The following is a 15,230-nucleotide window of genomic DNA, read 5'->3' as shown; positions in this document are numbered from 1 at the left end:
TATTAAATATATTATTTTAAGTGTATCCGCTACCGTTTCGTTATTTAAAGCCCACCGCAACCGTTGCATCTTCCCCTTGCCGTTCGAACCTCTTTAAGCCCTGGACCGCAAGTTTCCGACGAGCTACGTCCGAGCATAAAGTTAGGTTGTTACAACAGTATACCGTAGCGCAACTCTCTGTCGGCACTTTTGATGTTGGTGAAGCCAAAATCGTAGCGCGCAAGTTGAGACATTACATATAACGTCATCTAGACTTCTCTCATATGGTAACGCCATCTAGACTTCTCTCTCACTTACTCTCTTAGGCTGTCGCACCCATCTTCCGTAACAGTAACCATAAGACGTACCGTAAGAATAAGCCAATCACAGTCGAGAATTCTTTTGAACTTTTAATTCTGATTGACTGATTCTTGCGTTATGTCTTATGTTACTGTAATATTAAAAAATTGAAAATATTTGTATAATATATGGTATACCTATCATATTTTTTAGGAAATTTAAATACATGTCTTCCTTCTAATTCAAGATTTCCAGACATCCATTTATTGAACAATATTTAATTTTTTTCCCCACTCATTTTCTTGATGTGTAATCTATTTTCTTTTTATATCTAAAACAGAACTAAGATCAAAGTGTTTTCTGCAAGAGAATTGAAAATCTGTACGATATATATGTACAATTCTCTTTAAGGATAATTGTCACTTTCTTTATTCTTTTCACTTAACTTCACTCTATTTCACTTCATTGCACTTCACTTCACAATAATCCACTTCACTTTACTTTTTTTCACTTTACTTTTTTTCACTATTAATATCTAAAACAATTTGCAAGACATCACCGATATAAAAGCATACGAACTTAATACTGCCGTTACCGCCAATTGTTACACAACACTGCAACGGTTAAGAGAAAGACCAAAAACACAAAATAAGTGAGAGAAAAGTTCAGATGGCGTTACCGTATGTAATGTCTCAACTTGCGCATGCGCGCTACGATTTTGGCTTCACATAATGAATAGAGTTGCGCTACTGTATACTGTGACTGAGGATTGCGAATTGAGGGTTAGAATTCAGCCAATTAGAACGAAACGGATTAAACTTAAAATTACCTGATTGGTCGAATTCTAATCTTTAATTCGCAATCCTCAATCTCCAATGCGTAGTGTGACACGGGCATTACTCCGGATCTACAATAGGGTTTTAAGCCTTAAGCCATAAAAAATGGGCGAATTACAGTCGATTATTCTCCTCGAATTCGATTGTATTGGGTTGTCCGGAAAGTTCGTGCGTATTTCTCAACAGATGTCGTTTGAAGGCGAATATCATATGTTTATGTCGAGGCGATGTGTCAGATGCTTTCGTGTTTTGATTAGTGACATTTCAAAGCATAATTAGTGATATTCATTATTCCAATAAATTAAAAACTGTTTACTTGAAATCAGCTTAAAGATGGAAGGAAATAACGTGTTTTTTCGATGCATAATGCTTTTTTATTTCTGCAAAGGCAAGAACACGACACAAACTCGAAAAAAAATATGTGCCGTATACGGGGAAGATGCCGTAAGTGATCGCATGTGCCAGAAGTGGTTTGCTAAATTTCGTTCAGGAGAAATGAATATTGAAGATGCTCCTCGCTTTGGCCGGCCAGTCACCATCGATGTCGACCAAATTACAGCTTTAATCGATTCCGATCGGCAAATCACAGTTCGGGAAATCACAGCAAGGTTAAACATTGGCAAATCAGCTGTTTCCGAACATTTAAACAAGCTCCAGATTATAAAAAAGCTTGATGTTTGGGTACCGCACGACTTAACTGAAAAAAATCGTATTGATCGCATTTCCATCAGCGATTTGCTATACAAACGCAACGAATACGATCCATTTTTGAAGCGTATCATAACAGGCGACGAAAAGTGGATAATTTATAATAATGTCGAGCGTAAAAGGTCATGGAGCAAGCGAGGTGAACTGCCATTGACCACTCTGAAGGCAGGCTTACATCGAAAGAAGGTAATGCTCTGCATTTGGTGGAATTGGAAGGGGATAGTGTACTATAGGTGCGTTCGGCAATGTAAATCTGAGATGCGAGCTAGCAGATGGCGAGCGTGATCACGTGATCTTCGAGCAAACCGAGCATAAAAGTTAATGTCGAACGATTCTGAGATGTCATCGCTATTTCATTCTTTAACCTCAAAAGTAGGTTTATTAATGTTATTAACGTTAAATATTAATTAGATATATATAAATATATATATAAATCTATAAATAATAAGAAATAAATAAAAAATAAATAAAAATGTATATAAATGTGAATTAGATGTATAAGAATTATATTAATTATGTCAATTGTGAACATAAAGAATTGTTATAAAATAAAATTAATTGAATATATTATATAATTATATATACACTAGGAACAAAATGAATAATGCAGGAATTGGCTTTATTTTAAATTTTGCTTGGGATATATTTTTTTATGACACTGATGACGAAGATGAAAATGTCAAAATTCCAAGAGTTTATCAATATGCAGAAGAAATTGTCCCTCGTTTCTCCGATAGAACATTTAAAACACACTTCCGAATAACACCGAATACGTTTGAAGAATTGCTCACAAAACTTCATAGCATTGAAGACAATATAAATGTTGGATGCAAACCTCTTCCACTTATAAAACAATTAATGATTACCATTTGGTATTTATCAAATATTGAATCTTTCCGGTAAGTTTTCATGATAAATTACTGATATAAAATAAATTACCTACGGTGCAAAGAAAACTTCTTTATTTTCTTATTCCTATTTTTCTTTTTAGATCAGTAGCTGATCGCTTTGATATCAGTAAAAGTACTTGTTGGGATATACTTTATAGAACATGTAAAAGTCTTTTAAAAGTTAATACCACATATAAAATTATATCATGGCCAAATAGAGAACGTGCTATAACAATAATGAGACAATTTCAACAAATTAACGGGTTTCCAAGTAAATAATAACTAAAATTTTTCATTTGCTATTTTTCATTTACTATTTCGAATGTTTAAGTTTAATCTTTCTTTAGGAATTATTGGAGCTATCGATGGATCGCATGTCCATATATTAAAACCAAAGAATCATCCAAATTCTTACTGCAACAGAAAAAATTACCATTCTGTACTTCTACAAGGAGTCTGCGACAGTGAAAGATTATTTCTAGATGTCTATGTTGGGGAACCTGGATCCATTCACGATATGAGATTATTTAAGAAGTCTGATTTATATGCAAGGATAAAAAATTCATCAATTGATTTTCCTAATGATAGTCACCTAGTGGGAGATTTGGCCTATCAGTTATCTCCATATCTTCTAGTAGGTTTCAAAGATGTTGGTGGGTTAACTAACCGAGAAAAAAATTTTAATAAAAAATTATCACAATGTCGTGTGAGAATAGAGAATGCTTTTGCATATTTAAAAGGACGATTCAGACGCTTAAAGTATCTTGAAACAGTTAGACTAGATTTAATTTGTCTGTTGATAGTATCCGCATGTATTATGCACAACATCAGTATTTTAAATGGAGATTTACCTGAGGAATTTGTAGACAATATGGAGATAAGGGATATAAGAGACTATGAATTTATTGCAAACATAAATGAAGAAGAAGGAAATAATGCAGGCATATTGAAAAGAAGAGAAATTATGAATATTCTTCCAATATAAATATGGGAAATATGGAATGAATAAACATGTTTATACAGTTCAAACATATTGATTATTTTATTTATGAACTAAATTTATAATGTAGTTTATTTATATATATCTATATAAACTAAAAGTTACACAACATAAATAACGTTTAATTATTAAATGATAATATTGGAAACTTAAAAAACAAAAACATCAATTTTAGACTAAGACTAAGTTTGTTCTTTATGCTTTCGTGCTGAAAGCATCATTTTATCTTTCGAAATTATGCTTTTAGCACGAAAGAGTAAAATAAATTTAACATAGACTACTTTATCATCATTAAAACAGGTACTTCGATATTAAATCAATGTAAATAAAACATAAAATATTACATATCTGATAGAAATTTCAGTCTTGTTGAGAACAGAAAAATATTTACAACAGTCTGTTTAACTTATTGTTAGAACTTTCCTTTTAATAATTAAGTAATATATGAATAACATGGCTAATGTGCATATATACATATATTATATATGAAACAGAAAAAATATTAATTGCACATTTTGATAACGATAAAAGAAAAGAAACTCAAAATCACAGTGTAAATTCCGGCGAATTGCGGCAGACTGATACTTATAATAGGCATATGCTCATTGCATTCCGATGGATAAAAAGAACTGACTGAAATAAAACTAATATAAAATGATCAACTTTCTTTTAGGTAATTAAAAATAATTAAATGATTTTGTAGGATTAATGGCCTCAGTAGAAGTAAGAAATATTCACTCATCATTGCTATTCTTCTTATCTCGAAGTATTCCGACATACTCATTGAAACATTTTAAGAAGTCATCCTGTCTTTGCATTTTCTCCTGATGTCTTCTTTCTACAGCATTACCTATTGATGAACGTTTTTTCTTAAAAAAGTCAGTTGCACATGTGGATGAAGATTTTCTCTTATTGTCGCAGGAATATTTGTCATCTGTGATATTTTCTTCATTTTCTGTACTTTTATCAGTGCCACTCGATTCTTTATTAACCATCAATCCTTTCGTATTACTGCAAGTAGCTACAGGTGTAATTTCTGGTTTGTTATGAAGCATTTCATTCATTACTTCAAAATATTCCCATCTTTTTCGATTTCTTCCAGATGATGAGTTGTGTTCTTTGATATCTTTATATATTTTTAATAAGCCTTTCCATTTGGTGTCACATTGCTGCCATGTAATTGAAGTACCCAAATCAGTGGTCAAAATTTTGGAGATTTTCATCCAAATATGTTTTTTTATTGAATTTTGAAATTGTTCTTCAAATTCTCCAACTAGATTTATTAATCTCAAAATAGACTCATTTGTCCAAATTTTCTTCTCATGTTTTTGAACTTCATCTTCACGTTGTTCTACAAAATTTTCTTTATTTTCTTCCTCTGATAATTGTATAGATTCATAAATATCATCTATAAAAGCAAAAAAAATTATAAATTTCTGAACATTTATTTGTACAGTATAAGTAAATTATTGATTTAATTAGTCTCTATTACGCAACAAAATGTTTTATTTGGAAAATTTTAAGAAATCTTTTATATTTAAGACATAACCTCCATAAAACTTCCAAAAAAGAAATAAAAACTTACCATTTTTTTTATAGAAATATTTGTCACCAATTTGCACTATTTCGCGAAGTTCGTTGTTTACTACAGACATTTTGATCATTAGAAAGCGAAAAATAAAACGTAGCTTAATACTCGTACGGTGAACGTCACACTACAAATTTCTAAAGCAGCCAATTAATAAGTAGGTTATGTTGAAATCGGTAATTTATAATTTTCGCGGGAAAACGAACATTCCTCTGTGAGCTCGACCTTTAAATCCAGAGCAAATTGAGGAGCTTGATTTGCTCTAAAAATGCTAATATCGAACACAGATGGGATGATACAGAGCAGAAAAATATGAATTGCCGAACGATTTTCGAGATAAAAGAGCAATCCGACGTCTCCGATTTACAATGCCGAACGCACCTTATGAGCTACTACCGAACAACGAAACCATCGATTCGGACAAGTATTGTTCACAGTTGGATAAATTGAAGGTGGAAATCACCAAAAAGTGTCCGGAATTGATCAATAGGAAAGGCGTCGTTTTTCATCATGATAACACCAGACCTCATACAAGTTTACAGACTCGACAAAAATTATTGGCGTTTGGCTGGGATGTTTTGCCTCATCCACCATATTCCCCCGACATTGCATCCTCGGATTATCATTTATTTCGGTCGCTACAAAATTCAATTAATGGTTTAAACTTTGCTTCTTTGGAACTCCTCAAAAACTACTTGAACAGCTTTTTCGCCGAAAAACCCCAGGACTTCTACGAGAGGGGAATTATGAAATTACCCAAAAGATGGAAAAGTATTGTGCAAAATAATGGTGCATATATTACAGAATAAAATTACTTTTAACAATAAAAATTTGTCGTATGAATTTTGCTTAAAAATCCGCACGGACTTTCCGGACAACCCAATAATTGGTCAATTTCTTATGGCTTACGACTTAAAACACCTATTGTAGATCCGGACTTAGGCGCGTGCAAGTTGTTAAAGCGGCTAGCCTGCTCGCCGAGCAAATGAGCATAATTGGTTGTTTCTTATAGATCCAACCAGTCATATTCAATTGCTCAATAAGCATGCTTAGCCGCTTTGCTGTCTTGAACTCGCCTATTGTAAAGACATATATCCATTAATTAAATCTCAAAACTGAGAAACAAAGCTGTTAAAAGATAAGAAATTTTTTTAAAAAGACCGCAACATGTTAATTTATAATATGCTCAAAATATGTGTTTTTAATATAAATATTATAAACATTTAAATACTTAATTGGAATAAATCTTAAATTTTTTATCCAAATATGTTTATAATTTAGTATCATTGCAGAGAACATTTGAAAAAAATAAAATAAAGTAAGGAACAGCAGATTTGATATCCAATATTCAGAAATTATTAATAATTATTCTTTCAATAAATCTATTGATATATTAATTAAATTACTTTCGGAGACCTTCAAATATTCTATTTTATTACTAAAAAATTTCTTTTAGTTAATAATTAAATTAATAATTTAAGAAAGATTTATACAAGTACACGTCATAAAATTAAGAACAAAATTATACGTTTAAAGATAGAATTTTATTAAAATTTGTTAAAATTGTCGACTTAATCCTTTTCGACTGTTGAAACCATATATTACAATGCCAATTAAAGCATCCTTATTCTATTATAACATAAAACAGAGAGTACTCATTATTTTCAGACTTACACTTCAAAGTCCGTACATAAAAATGCAGACTTGTACGTGCGTGTGCGTGTGCGTGTGTGTGTGTTGTCAAGTAATCATTGTTGCATTATTGGTACTTCGAACATTTACGAACACGATTATTTATAAAACGCATGCTATATCGTAGACTAGATAGATTGCTGTTAAACAGGTTACTGGGATGCAGCAGTTTGTAAGACATCGTTAGCGATGCATACGAATAACTTAATTATTAAAAGTTACATGAAATAAAATTAGTGACAAGTCGACGTAATACACCATATTTTCCAACTTATTAAAAAAAATACATAAAACGATCTGATATATTTAAGTTAGCAAAATAATAATGTCCAATAATTTAAATGTATTTAAAAAATTAATTGCATTTCTAATATTGTGCGATTTGAAACGTAATTAATTTTGGTCTGTTCTTTTTTTGTCTGTTTCTGGTTTTCTTCATTCAAAAATAAATACACAGTTACATCAGAAAAAGAGGAGAAAATAGGATGGAGAAAATGAAGGGAAAGGAAGAGGAGACAGTAAAATTGAAAGTATTTTGTAGTAAAAAAAAAACAGACCTTTTGTGTACAACGCACGTCCAAATAATTGTACTTGCGTCATCGAGGAAAAGATAATTGGCTCCCTTTATTCCTAAAGAGAAAGTAAAATCTCACAAACTTCCCCCTACTCCATGTATTACATGAAGTTTTCTATATCAAAATACATCAACATTTCCAGAAAGACGACCTCGAAATACGAAAAATTATTATAACTTATTAAACTAACGACATTCGTCGCGATGATAAAATACCAATCAAGCTTTTGCTCTGAACAAGTTGTGCTAGCAGTGAATTGCACATGTAACACGCACGAATCGACTCGGTGGTTCCAAATTCTATTAGAAGAATGTTAAAACAGTTTCTTCAACTCTTTTTACCATAAAATTTTCGATTCAACAGGTACAGGAGCAGGTTGACGTTAACCTTGGCTCTACCGAACATATCCATGCAGGGTCTGCCCTCATACTGCAGTTCGAGAAGCTCTTGTATGCTAATATCAAGCTTCTCCAACTCAACACCCATGAATTTACAGCGCACGGCAAATATGCCACTGTGTTCCGTTGGACTTATCTCGAAAATCACGTTCTTCATCTCCGTCGAACTCAACGCCTGGTCAACCTCCATCAATACGCCCTTCTCCTGCAGCTTCCACGCGGAATACTTCACGGTCATCTTGGATCTCAGTTTGCACTGCGTGTACGTGTTCTTCTGCATCATCCGATATGCACGGAGCGAACTCTTTCCACTGTGCAGATTCTGGAGACAACCCTTTATGTATTCATTATAGAATCCGACTTGCTCTTGATAGTACCGCGTCTTCTCATCCAATCGGTCCTTAGTCGCCCGCAGCGTCTGCAACTCCTTGTCTCTCGCAACGCGGTACTTGCTCTTGTTACAAATATCCCTCGCTATCGCGGTCACGATTGTCTGATAACCGTCCGCGCGACTGATCCATCCCTCGAGCTCGAGCTTGTTCAGATATGCACGCAACTGCATTTTACAATCGTTTATAGATGAACTTTCGCGAACTATCGGCGACACAGACGAATAGTCGAACAACTTCACGCACATCGGAGAGGTTGTGGTATCTAAAGACTCCACAAGGGTTGTCCTCTTTAAGAACGGAATAACCGACACGAGTAATTCTTTTGTCTTTACGAAGAGGTTGCTCAGATTCGTGTCGTCATTCCGCGGCACTTGAAATTTGTTGGTCAATACCAAGCACACCTCTTGCTTGCTGTATCGCGCCAAATTTGCATCGTACGTCGTTTTAGATATCCCAAGCAATGATGCTACAGTTGGTGCTGGACCCAGATCGTCCAATAAGTCATGTAGAGGATCGGATGGATCCGGTGCTATTTGATCCTCATAATTCAACATCAGAGCATGCATCTCACATATTTCCTGTAAAGATATACATATCTCAGGACTTTGTATCAGCGTCGCCTCCGTGTATTCATGAATATCAAAGTGCTCCTCGAGGTCTTCCACTTGACAGCAATATCGGAAGAAGTCCTTAAACTTCTCATGACAAGCAATTATGAACGAATTTAAGCATTCCAAATGCGGTGCCTCCTCGCCGAAACCTTTCTTCGAAGTGGAAAATTGCAATACCTTAGCTATACTGGCCAAATTCTTCCTCTGACAAGAAGACAATGTTCTGTCTACCGGCAATGTGACGATGTCGAATGTGTCTGGTGCCACAATTGCAGCGTTGATGAAGTGATAGTAAATCAAATTGCCGACCGCCTTCAAGAAATCCTTCTCGGGAGCATGCAAAAACTTCTCCATCAACGTATTGTACAGAACCTTTGAAACGTAGAGCATCCCATAAGGGATCAGATCGCGGGACTGTGTTATCCTATCGAGAAATTCAAGAGATATCTTCTTCAACTGATTTATTGCTCTTGTGAGCGACTCCTGCACTGAAATATGTTTCAGCGCTTGTTCCTGAGACACCGCATGGGGCATATCCAAAGATTGGCCGCATTCCATTTCTAGTTGATTTCGCCAAAGCTTGTATATGTCTACCGGATTTGTTTCTATGCACAAATCCTTTTCCTCCAAAACCTTTTCGATTAATGGACCTACGATTTGCTTTAATGATGTTTGACCGTTGAATTGTTTCGCGTAATTGACCACCATCTCACGAACCAGAGGCTTGCCGGTCAACACATCGGAGGGCTGATGGCAATTGCACTTGATCTCCTCTTTCAACGCGCAACCAAAGAGTTTCAACAATAAATAGTCTTCTCGAGTGTTTGAGCCGAAATTAAACAGTGTCAAGATAATATTCTTCAGAAACAGCTTGTTTGATTTGTTGCTAGGGGGCAAATATAATAGCTTGGACAAATATTGCGGATTTGTCTGCAATGCGTAAAACAAGTGCTGATAACCCTCCAACATCTTACGACCTTCCCTCGTTAATGATTTAAGACCTTTGTGTGTCATCGTAGCAACATTGTTTAAAGTATTTTGATCCTTGCTCGCATTCTTCTCCTTCGCAAGAGTATCCAGACTTTTACCATGTGCCACGACGTCCTAGATAGAAACGCGAGATGCTTTTTAGCAAAATTCAGATTTTATAAACATTCAACTAAACTTTAGAGACTATACCTGTAATGCTATTCTGTTCTGGATCAGTAATCCTATTTTGACGAACATACTGTTTAACTGCTCCGATAGATTCTGATTATGCCTTATACATTGGACGACTTCGTGTTTTAATTTCTAAAATAAACGGTCATAACAGCAGAACTATGATATGCAAGAATAGAGTTGTGATGTACAAGTAATACAAAAGTTATCTTACTTGTAATTCCAGATCCTTGTCATAATCCTCTGCGCTGAAACCTAATACCGTTGAAAAATATCTGACAACAGGGAACGACGGTTTCTCCGAGTGTAATAAGGAGCTAAAAGCTTTCCTCGATGCTCGGCCTCGCCATAGAGCTTGTATCTTAATTATTTTATCCTCCTATGTAATATAACAAATGAAATTTTATAGAAATAATTACTAAATGCAACTATATTAAAATATTCAAAAATTTGAGCTTACATGTCGTTTATATCGACTTAATTTATCAATCTTGTCGTTTGCTCTTGCATTTAATAATTTATTTTTACTCTGATATAACAACATATTTTGTCTCCTTCTTTTCAAAAATTTACAGTATTGTTTTCGTTGCCTAACACCTCTCCACCATGCTTGTATTATGATGATTTTTTTCAGATTATCGTCGAAATAAGCATATCTATCAGCAATCCTTTTACGCAACAAAAATCCCCTAATACAAGCTTGAAGATTAGTAAGCAATTTTTCATCATACATCATACAAACTTCTTCATGTTTCTCTGCTAAAATAGATTTAATTGTTTCCTACGAGCATACAAACAAGATTAATGATACGTATTTTTAATTAGGTATAAAACTTTGAAAGAACACATACATACATTTACATCATCTATAGTGAGATGACAAGTTTTCGTAAAATCTATCGGACGTTCCCATGCATATCTTCCGCCTTTCAAATCGATATAAATTTTATTTCTTTTGTTGGTAGTATAGCAAACATATGGACAACTGTACATTTCATGCTATAGTATAAACGAAATGTTTAATATTTATACTATAAGCATACATCTTATATACTTTATAGAAATGCTTTACCTTCCACTTCTGTAACTGTCGTAATGCTAAAAAACATCTCTCTTGACATTCTTCAGTAAATCCATTAAATTTTTCAGATATACCAAGCGTTTCCAGGCAGTCGAGAGCATCCATCATGCTATCATTCTCCACATAAGTGTTGATATTACATAAAAATGCTATTACTATAATACGTTGTGTAAGTAAATTATATATTTATTAAAATCAATTTTCTAACTCAATAAAGTCAATGAAAACGAAGAAAAACACATTGAGAATGTATGACCTACTTTCTTGCATTTCTTCGATCTCTGATGTCACTGACTTCGTTATAGCTTTGACATCGTCCAGCCATAGTTCAGATCCGTCAAATTCTTTTTCAAATAAACGTTTCTTCAGCAGCTTCAAATAAAACGATGCATCGTGTGGATATATAGGTATATTAAACTTTGCGGTAATCATTTTTAAAGCTTTCATCATACTTTCATGATCGTTCGCTGCTACGGCTCGATTAATTTGTTGCAAAACCTCAATAACTATTAAACAAAATTAACATTATATTAAGTCAATAACATGTGATATATAAACGTAATTGTTGAATTTATGTAGCATTTTTATTATACCTTCAAAACCTTCGTCGCACTGTACGTTCACCAAATCGATGCATTCTTGAATATCACTGTAAGTTAATATAGAACATTCTTGGGACGCTCTTAGCTTTGCTTGCCGAGCCGTTATTAATTCTCGAGCATACTTTACTTTATTAAATTCATCCAATCCCTATAATAATAGTAATATATTAAAAGTTCGTTTCAATGTCTATGGAAAAGGAATGGTTATTATACTTACAGTCAAACGTGCATCAGGATTCGACAGCGTTTCGTACACGAAATCTGGATTTCCTGTATCTACCGCTTTGGTAATAGTGGCAATAACAGATAAAACAGATATACAACCAACTATGTCCTCATAAGTGATATTGGTCTATTAGAAAAAAAATCGTCAATATTAGTTTAAAAAAAACTCTAAAAGAAATTAAAGCTTTTATTTCTAAGAAATTAATAAAATAAACGTAGATATGTAATCTTACCCCAGATTCTATATGATCTTCCTTCATCTCCTGATAATACAATGGAATTGCAAATTCATCAATATAACGAGAGATTTCCAGACACGGAATTTGCAAGATCTCATAAAATTTTTCTCTGTCCGCAGATTCTAAAGCCATATTCAGACGTTCAATAGTTTTCTGTCCTGTAACGAATAAAAATTTGTAATACATCTCTAAAATTTATTATAAAACAATATATGTTAATTAAATAATATTAACGTTTGCGACATTGTTGTGCGTTCTTGTTTCCTTTGTTAATCGCATTCTGAAATGTTTCTGTCCAGTACTGAATGCTTTCAGATAGATATAAATCACTCCACTCAAATTTATTCAATATTAGCATTAATTGTTCTTTATAATCTTCAACATTCTCAGAATATATATTCTGTGGAATAATTATATATAACGTTATGATCAAAATTTTAGTAAATAGTTATTACATTACAAAAAAATACTTTTTACTATACCTTAAAAGATAATGCTGGCACTTTTAAAGCAGCTATTATTTCTGTATTGTCATATGATAAAGACGAAACAATGACTTCCAACGCACACGAGGCTGAAATACATATCTCTTCGTAAGTTAAACTGGATAAATTTTGTAATAATCGCCGAAATTTGACAGTATTTACCATTTACATAATTAATGTGTCCTTGTATTTCCGCTTGTGTTAATAACTCATCGTATTCATCTGCTATGTAACTATCATTAAGGGACTAAACAACATTATATAAATTATAAAAAATTAATTAGAAAAAGATCAATTACCTAAATGTAAACAAGAAATGTATAACAAAAAATTATGTAAGCATCAAATACCTTGTTAAGTGCTGCCTCTGTTTTTGCAGCTTTAGCTTCCGACAATGCCTTTATATATTTTTCTATGTAAGCAGGTTTAACATTACATAACTGCGTCCCTTTACTTCGAAGTTTTTGTAAAATTTTATCGTTATCCTAAAAATATAAAAATATATTAGTATTACCATGTAAAATCGTTTTGTAAACAAAATGGAACAAGTATACATTATCTATCACAGCTTGATTAAGTGCGATCACAGAGTCATGAAGAGTAGCGGTATCCATAGTAGCACTGTTCGTCAATAGACCTCCTATTTTTTGAAAAGCAGGCATTTGAATGCCATGTTTTTGCAATTCTTTAGTAACGGTATCAATTTCTTCCTCTGAAAGAATGTATAAAAAATATAAATATCTCTATATGACCCAAGATTAAAAGAAAAGGAAATATCCAAAATATATTTTAGTAATTTCATATTCAATACTTCTGTATTTTCAAGACAATATCATAGAACATAAAATACATACCAGAAAAATTTACTTTTCCATACAAATCTGGCATTGGTGGTGCTTTTCCATATTTAAATAAATGCTTGCTAAGAGCATGGATACAATATATCAGTCGTGGCATATTCTTTTTATCATATATGTCTGTTGTTTCTGGTAGAAATATCTGTAAAAAAATCAAATATTGTTAACTTATATTTAAATTGTGCCAATATATTCTGCATGATTTTATATATATAAATTACAATATATTCTCTTACTGTATCAAAATTATTTTGTACATACCAATGGTAGCTGCTCAGATTCCAAGCATTTCAGAAAATAATTTATATTGTCTGTATGACGAAATTGCAATCCAGCAGCTTTATATCTGCGCTGTTCGGTATCATAGATTTTATTCAATGGTAAAATATTGGGTGCCATAAAATGACCAAGTTTAGCCAAGTACACCCCGTTACGAAGATTCTCCTCCAACTCAGTTGATGGAGGTAATGGCTCTCTCAAGCAGACTTCCATCCATCTATAGGAGAAAGTAGAGAAAATATCTTTTCATTTACTTTTCTAATAAAATGTAAATTCTTCATAATAAATATAAATACTTAATAAAATAAATAACAAATAAATATGATAGAACATATTCGTTACATATATTATATATTTTTACTTTTTAGCTTCTTCCAAGTGACAAAGATAGAGATATGACAGATCCCTTTTACGTTCCTCATCAATATTCTCTGCAGATGTTTTCATGTCTTCTAAAATACACACACACACACACACATATATATATATACATTTCTAAATATTTTAGAACTCATGTTTAAAATAAGTATATATTTTGCCCATATTGAGGTACAGTGTACTCAAACTTTTTTCGTTAAAGTCAATACCAAAAATATTTTTGTGTATTCAATCATTTTATTATTTTCAAACTCAATTGCATATACAAGACTATATATATGCACGTGCAAAATTATAATTATATGTGCATAATTAAATTACCAAATTATCTACGATTTATTCAACAATTTGACGAGCAACAACGAGATGATGAAAATCTGCGAGTCGTTCGTTAGTGAAACATGTGTATATATCCACAATTAATTAGTATGATAAAACAATGCAAGCATCTTCACCTTTCCCATCTTTCGTCAAAATGCCAGTCACATTTACCATCGTGGGAGAGAATGTGGACACGGCTACGGCTGTCACATGAAAAATCGAAAGCAACAGACGAAAAACATCGATATCGACATTACCGATACGTTACACTCTTCCAATTCAAATTTATTATCCCTTGGCCCATGGCAGCGCCGATCAGTGTTGACAATAATGCAGAATAAAGTCACGATGCCATAGGCCTAGTTTACATCGTGAAAGTATTGGTTTGATGCGCACCAATGGCTGCGTTCAGCAGACTCAACAGTTTTGCAACCGTTTTATGATTGTCTACTGAGATAGGACCATTCTTCTAGATCTAAAAGTATGATCCAATTAGCGCGAAGGAAACTTACAACAGTTGCAAAACAAACGTTCTGCTGAACGCACCCAATGCTTTAGTAAAGGGGCCTACAGACCAGAGCGGCGCAACGGTGAGCGGCGAGCGGTAGCCAATGAGAGGTACGCTTTTGCGTG

The 15,230-nt window shown here is 33.2% G+C and overlaps 3 protein-coding genes across 3 annotated transcripts; 2 read left to right on the top strand and 1 right to left on the bottom strand.

The window, feature by feature from the left end:
* The first annotated feature begins 1,276 nt into the window (after positions 1-1,276).
* LOC108722712 (histone-lysine N-methyltransferase SETMAR-like) lies at positions 1,277-6,180 on the top strand. Its single transcript, XM_018447956.1, has 2 exons — positions 1,277-2,050; positions 5,684-6,180. The coding sequence occupies exons 1-2, from the start codon at positions 1,449-1,451 to the stop codon at positions 6,108-6,110; spliced, it is 1,029 nt and encodes a 342-aa protein (XP_018303458.1). The 5' UTR covers positions 1,277-1,448; the 3' UTR covers positions 6,111-6,180.
* Positions 2,048-3,721, top strand: LOC108722717 (putative nuclease HARBI1). The gene is made up of 4 exons (XM_018447960.1): positions 2,048-2,195; positions 2,414-2,722; positions 2,815-2,984; positions 3,061-3,721. The coding sequence occupies exons 2-4, from the start codon at positions 2,421-2,423 to the stop codon at positions 3,696-3,698; spliced, it is 1,110 nt and encodes a 369-aa protein (XP_018303462.1). The 5' UTR covers positions 2,048-2,195; positions 2,414-2,420; the 3' UTR covers positions 3,699-3,721.
* A 1,302-nt stretch (positions 6,181-7,482) lies between the features above and the next one.
* On the bottom strand, positions 7,483-14,818 carry LOC108722715 (ras GTPase-activating-like protein IQGAP1). Its single transcript, XM_018447957.1, has 19 exons — positions 14,732-14,818; positions 14,260-14,350; positions 13,881-14,115; positions 13,617-13,761; positions 13,317-13,474; positions 13,113-13,247; positions 12,925-13,009; positions 12,760-12,851; positions 12,512-12,677; positions 12,272-12,435; positions 12,031-12,165; positions 11,805-11,961; positions 11,472-11,717; positions 11,203-11,366; positions 10,986-11,129; positions 10,591-10,911; positions 10,345-10,509; positions 10,149-10,262; positions 7,483-10,073 (listed from the first exon to the last, which is right to left on the bottom strand). The coding sequence occupies exons 1-19, from the start codon at positions 14,769-14,771 to the stop codon at positions 7,896-7,898; spliced, it is 4,935 nt and encodes a 1,644-aa protein (XP_018303459.1). The 5' UTR covers positions 14,772-14,818; the 3' UTR covers positions 7,483-7,895.
* Between the last annotated feature and the right edge of the window lie 412 nt (positions 14,819-15,230).

The sequence above is a fragment of the Mycetomoellerius zeteki genome, unplaced genomic scaffold (genome assembly GCF_001594055.1).
Source record: "Mycetomoellerius zeteki isolate Tzet28-1 unplaced genomic scaffold, Tzet1.0 scaffold213, whole genome shotgun sequence".
Lineage (NCBI taxonomy): Eukaryota > Metazoa > Arthropoda > Insecta > Hymenoptera > Formicidae > Mycetomoellerius > Mycetomoellerius zeteki.
This window is presented reverse-complemented; position numbering and strand designations above follow the sequence as displayed.

Bases quoted from the DNA above. Each gene is read 5' to 3' on its own strand.
- LOC108722712 (XM_018447956.1), top strand. From the start codon at position 1,449: ATGGAAGGAAATAACGTGTTTTTTCGATGCATAATGCTTTTTTATTTC. The intron at 2,051-5,683 runs CTATAGGTGCGT...GCCGAACGCACC, and splicing joins AATTGGAAGGGGATAGTGTA to TTATGAGCTACTACCGAACA.
- LOC108722717 (XM_018447960.1), top strand. From the start codon at position 2,421: ATGAATAATGCAGGAATTGGCTTTATTTTAAATTTTGCTTGGGATATA. The intron at 2,723-2,814 runs GTAAGTTTTCAT...TTTTCTTTTTAG, and splicing joins TCAAATATTGAATCTTTCCG to ATCAGTAGCTGATCGCTTTG. The intron at 2,985-3,060 runs GTAAATAATAAC...ATCTTTCTTTAG, and splicing joins ACAAATTAACGGGTTTCCAA to GAATTATTGGAGCTATCGAT.
- LOC108722715 (XM_018447957.1), bottom strand. From the start codon at position 14,771: ATGGTAAATGTGACTGGCATTTTGACGAAAGATGGGAAAG. The intron at 13,475-13,616 runs GTATGTATTTTA...ACATTCTTTCAG, and splicing joins TGGAAAAGTAAATTTTTCTG to AGGAAGAAATTGATACCGTT. The intron at 12,436-12,511 runs GTTAATATTATT...TATTCGTTACAG, and splicing joins CGCACAACAATGTCGCAAAC to GACAGAAAACTATTGAACGT.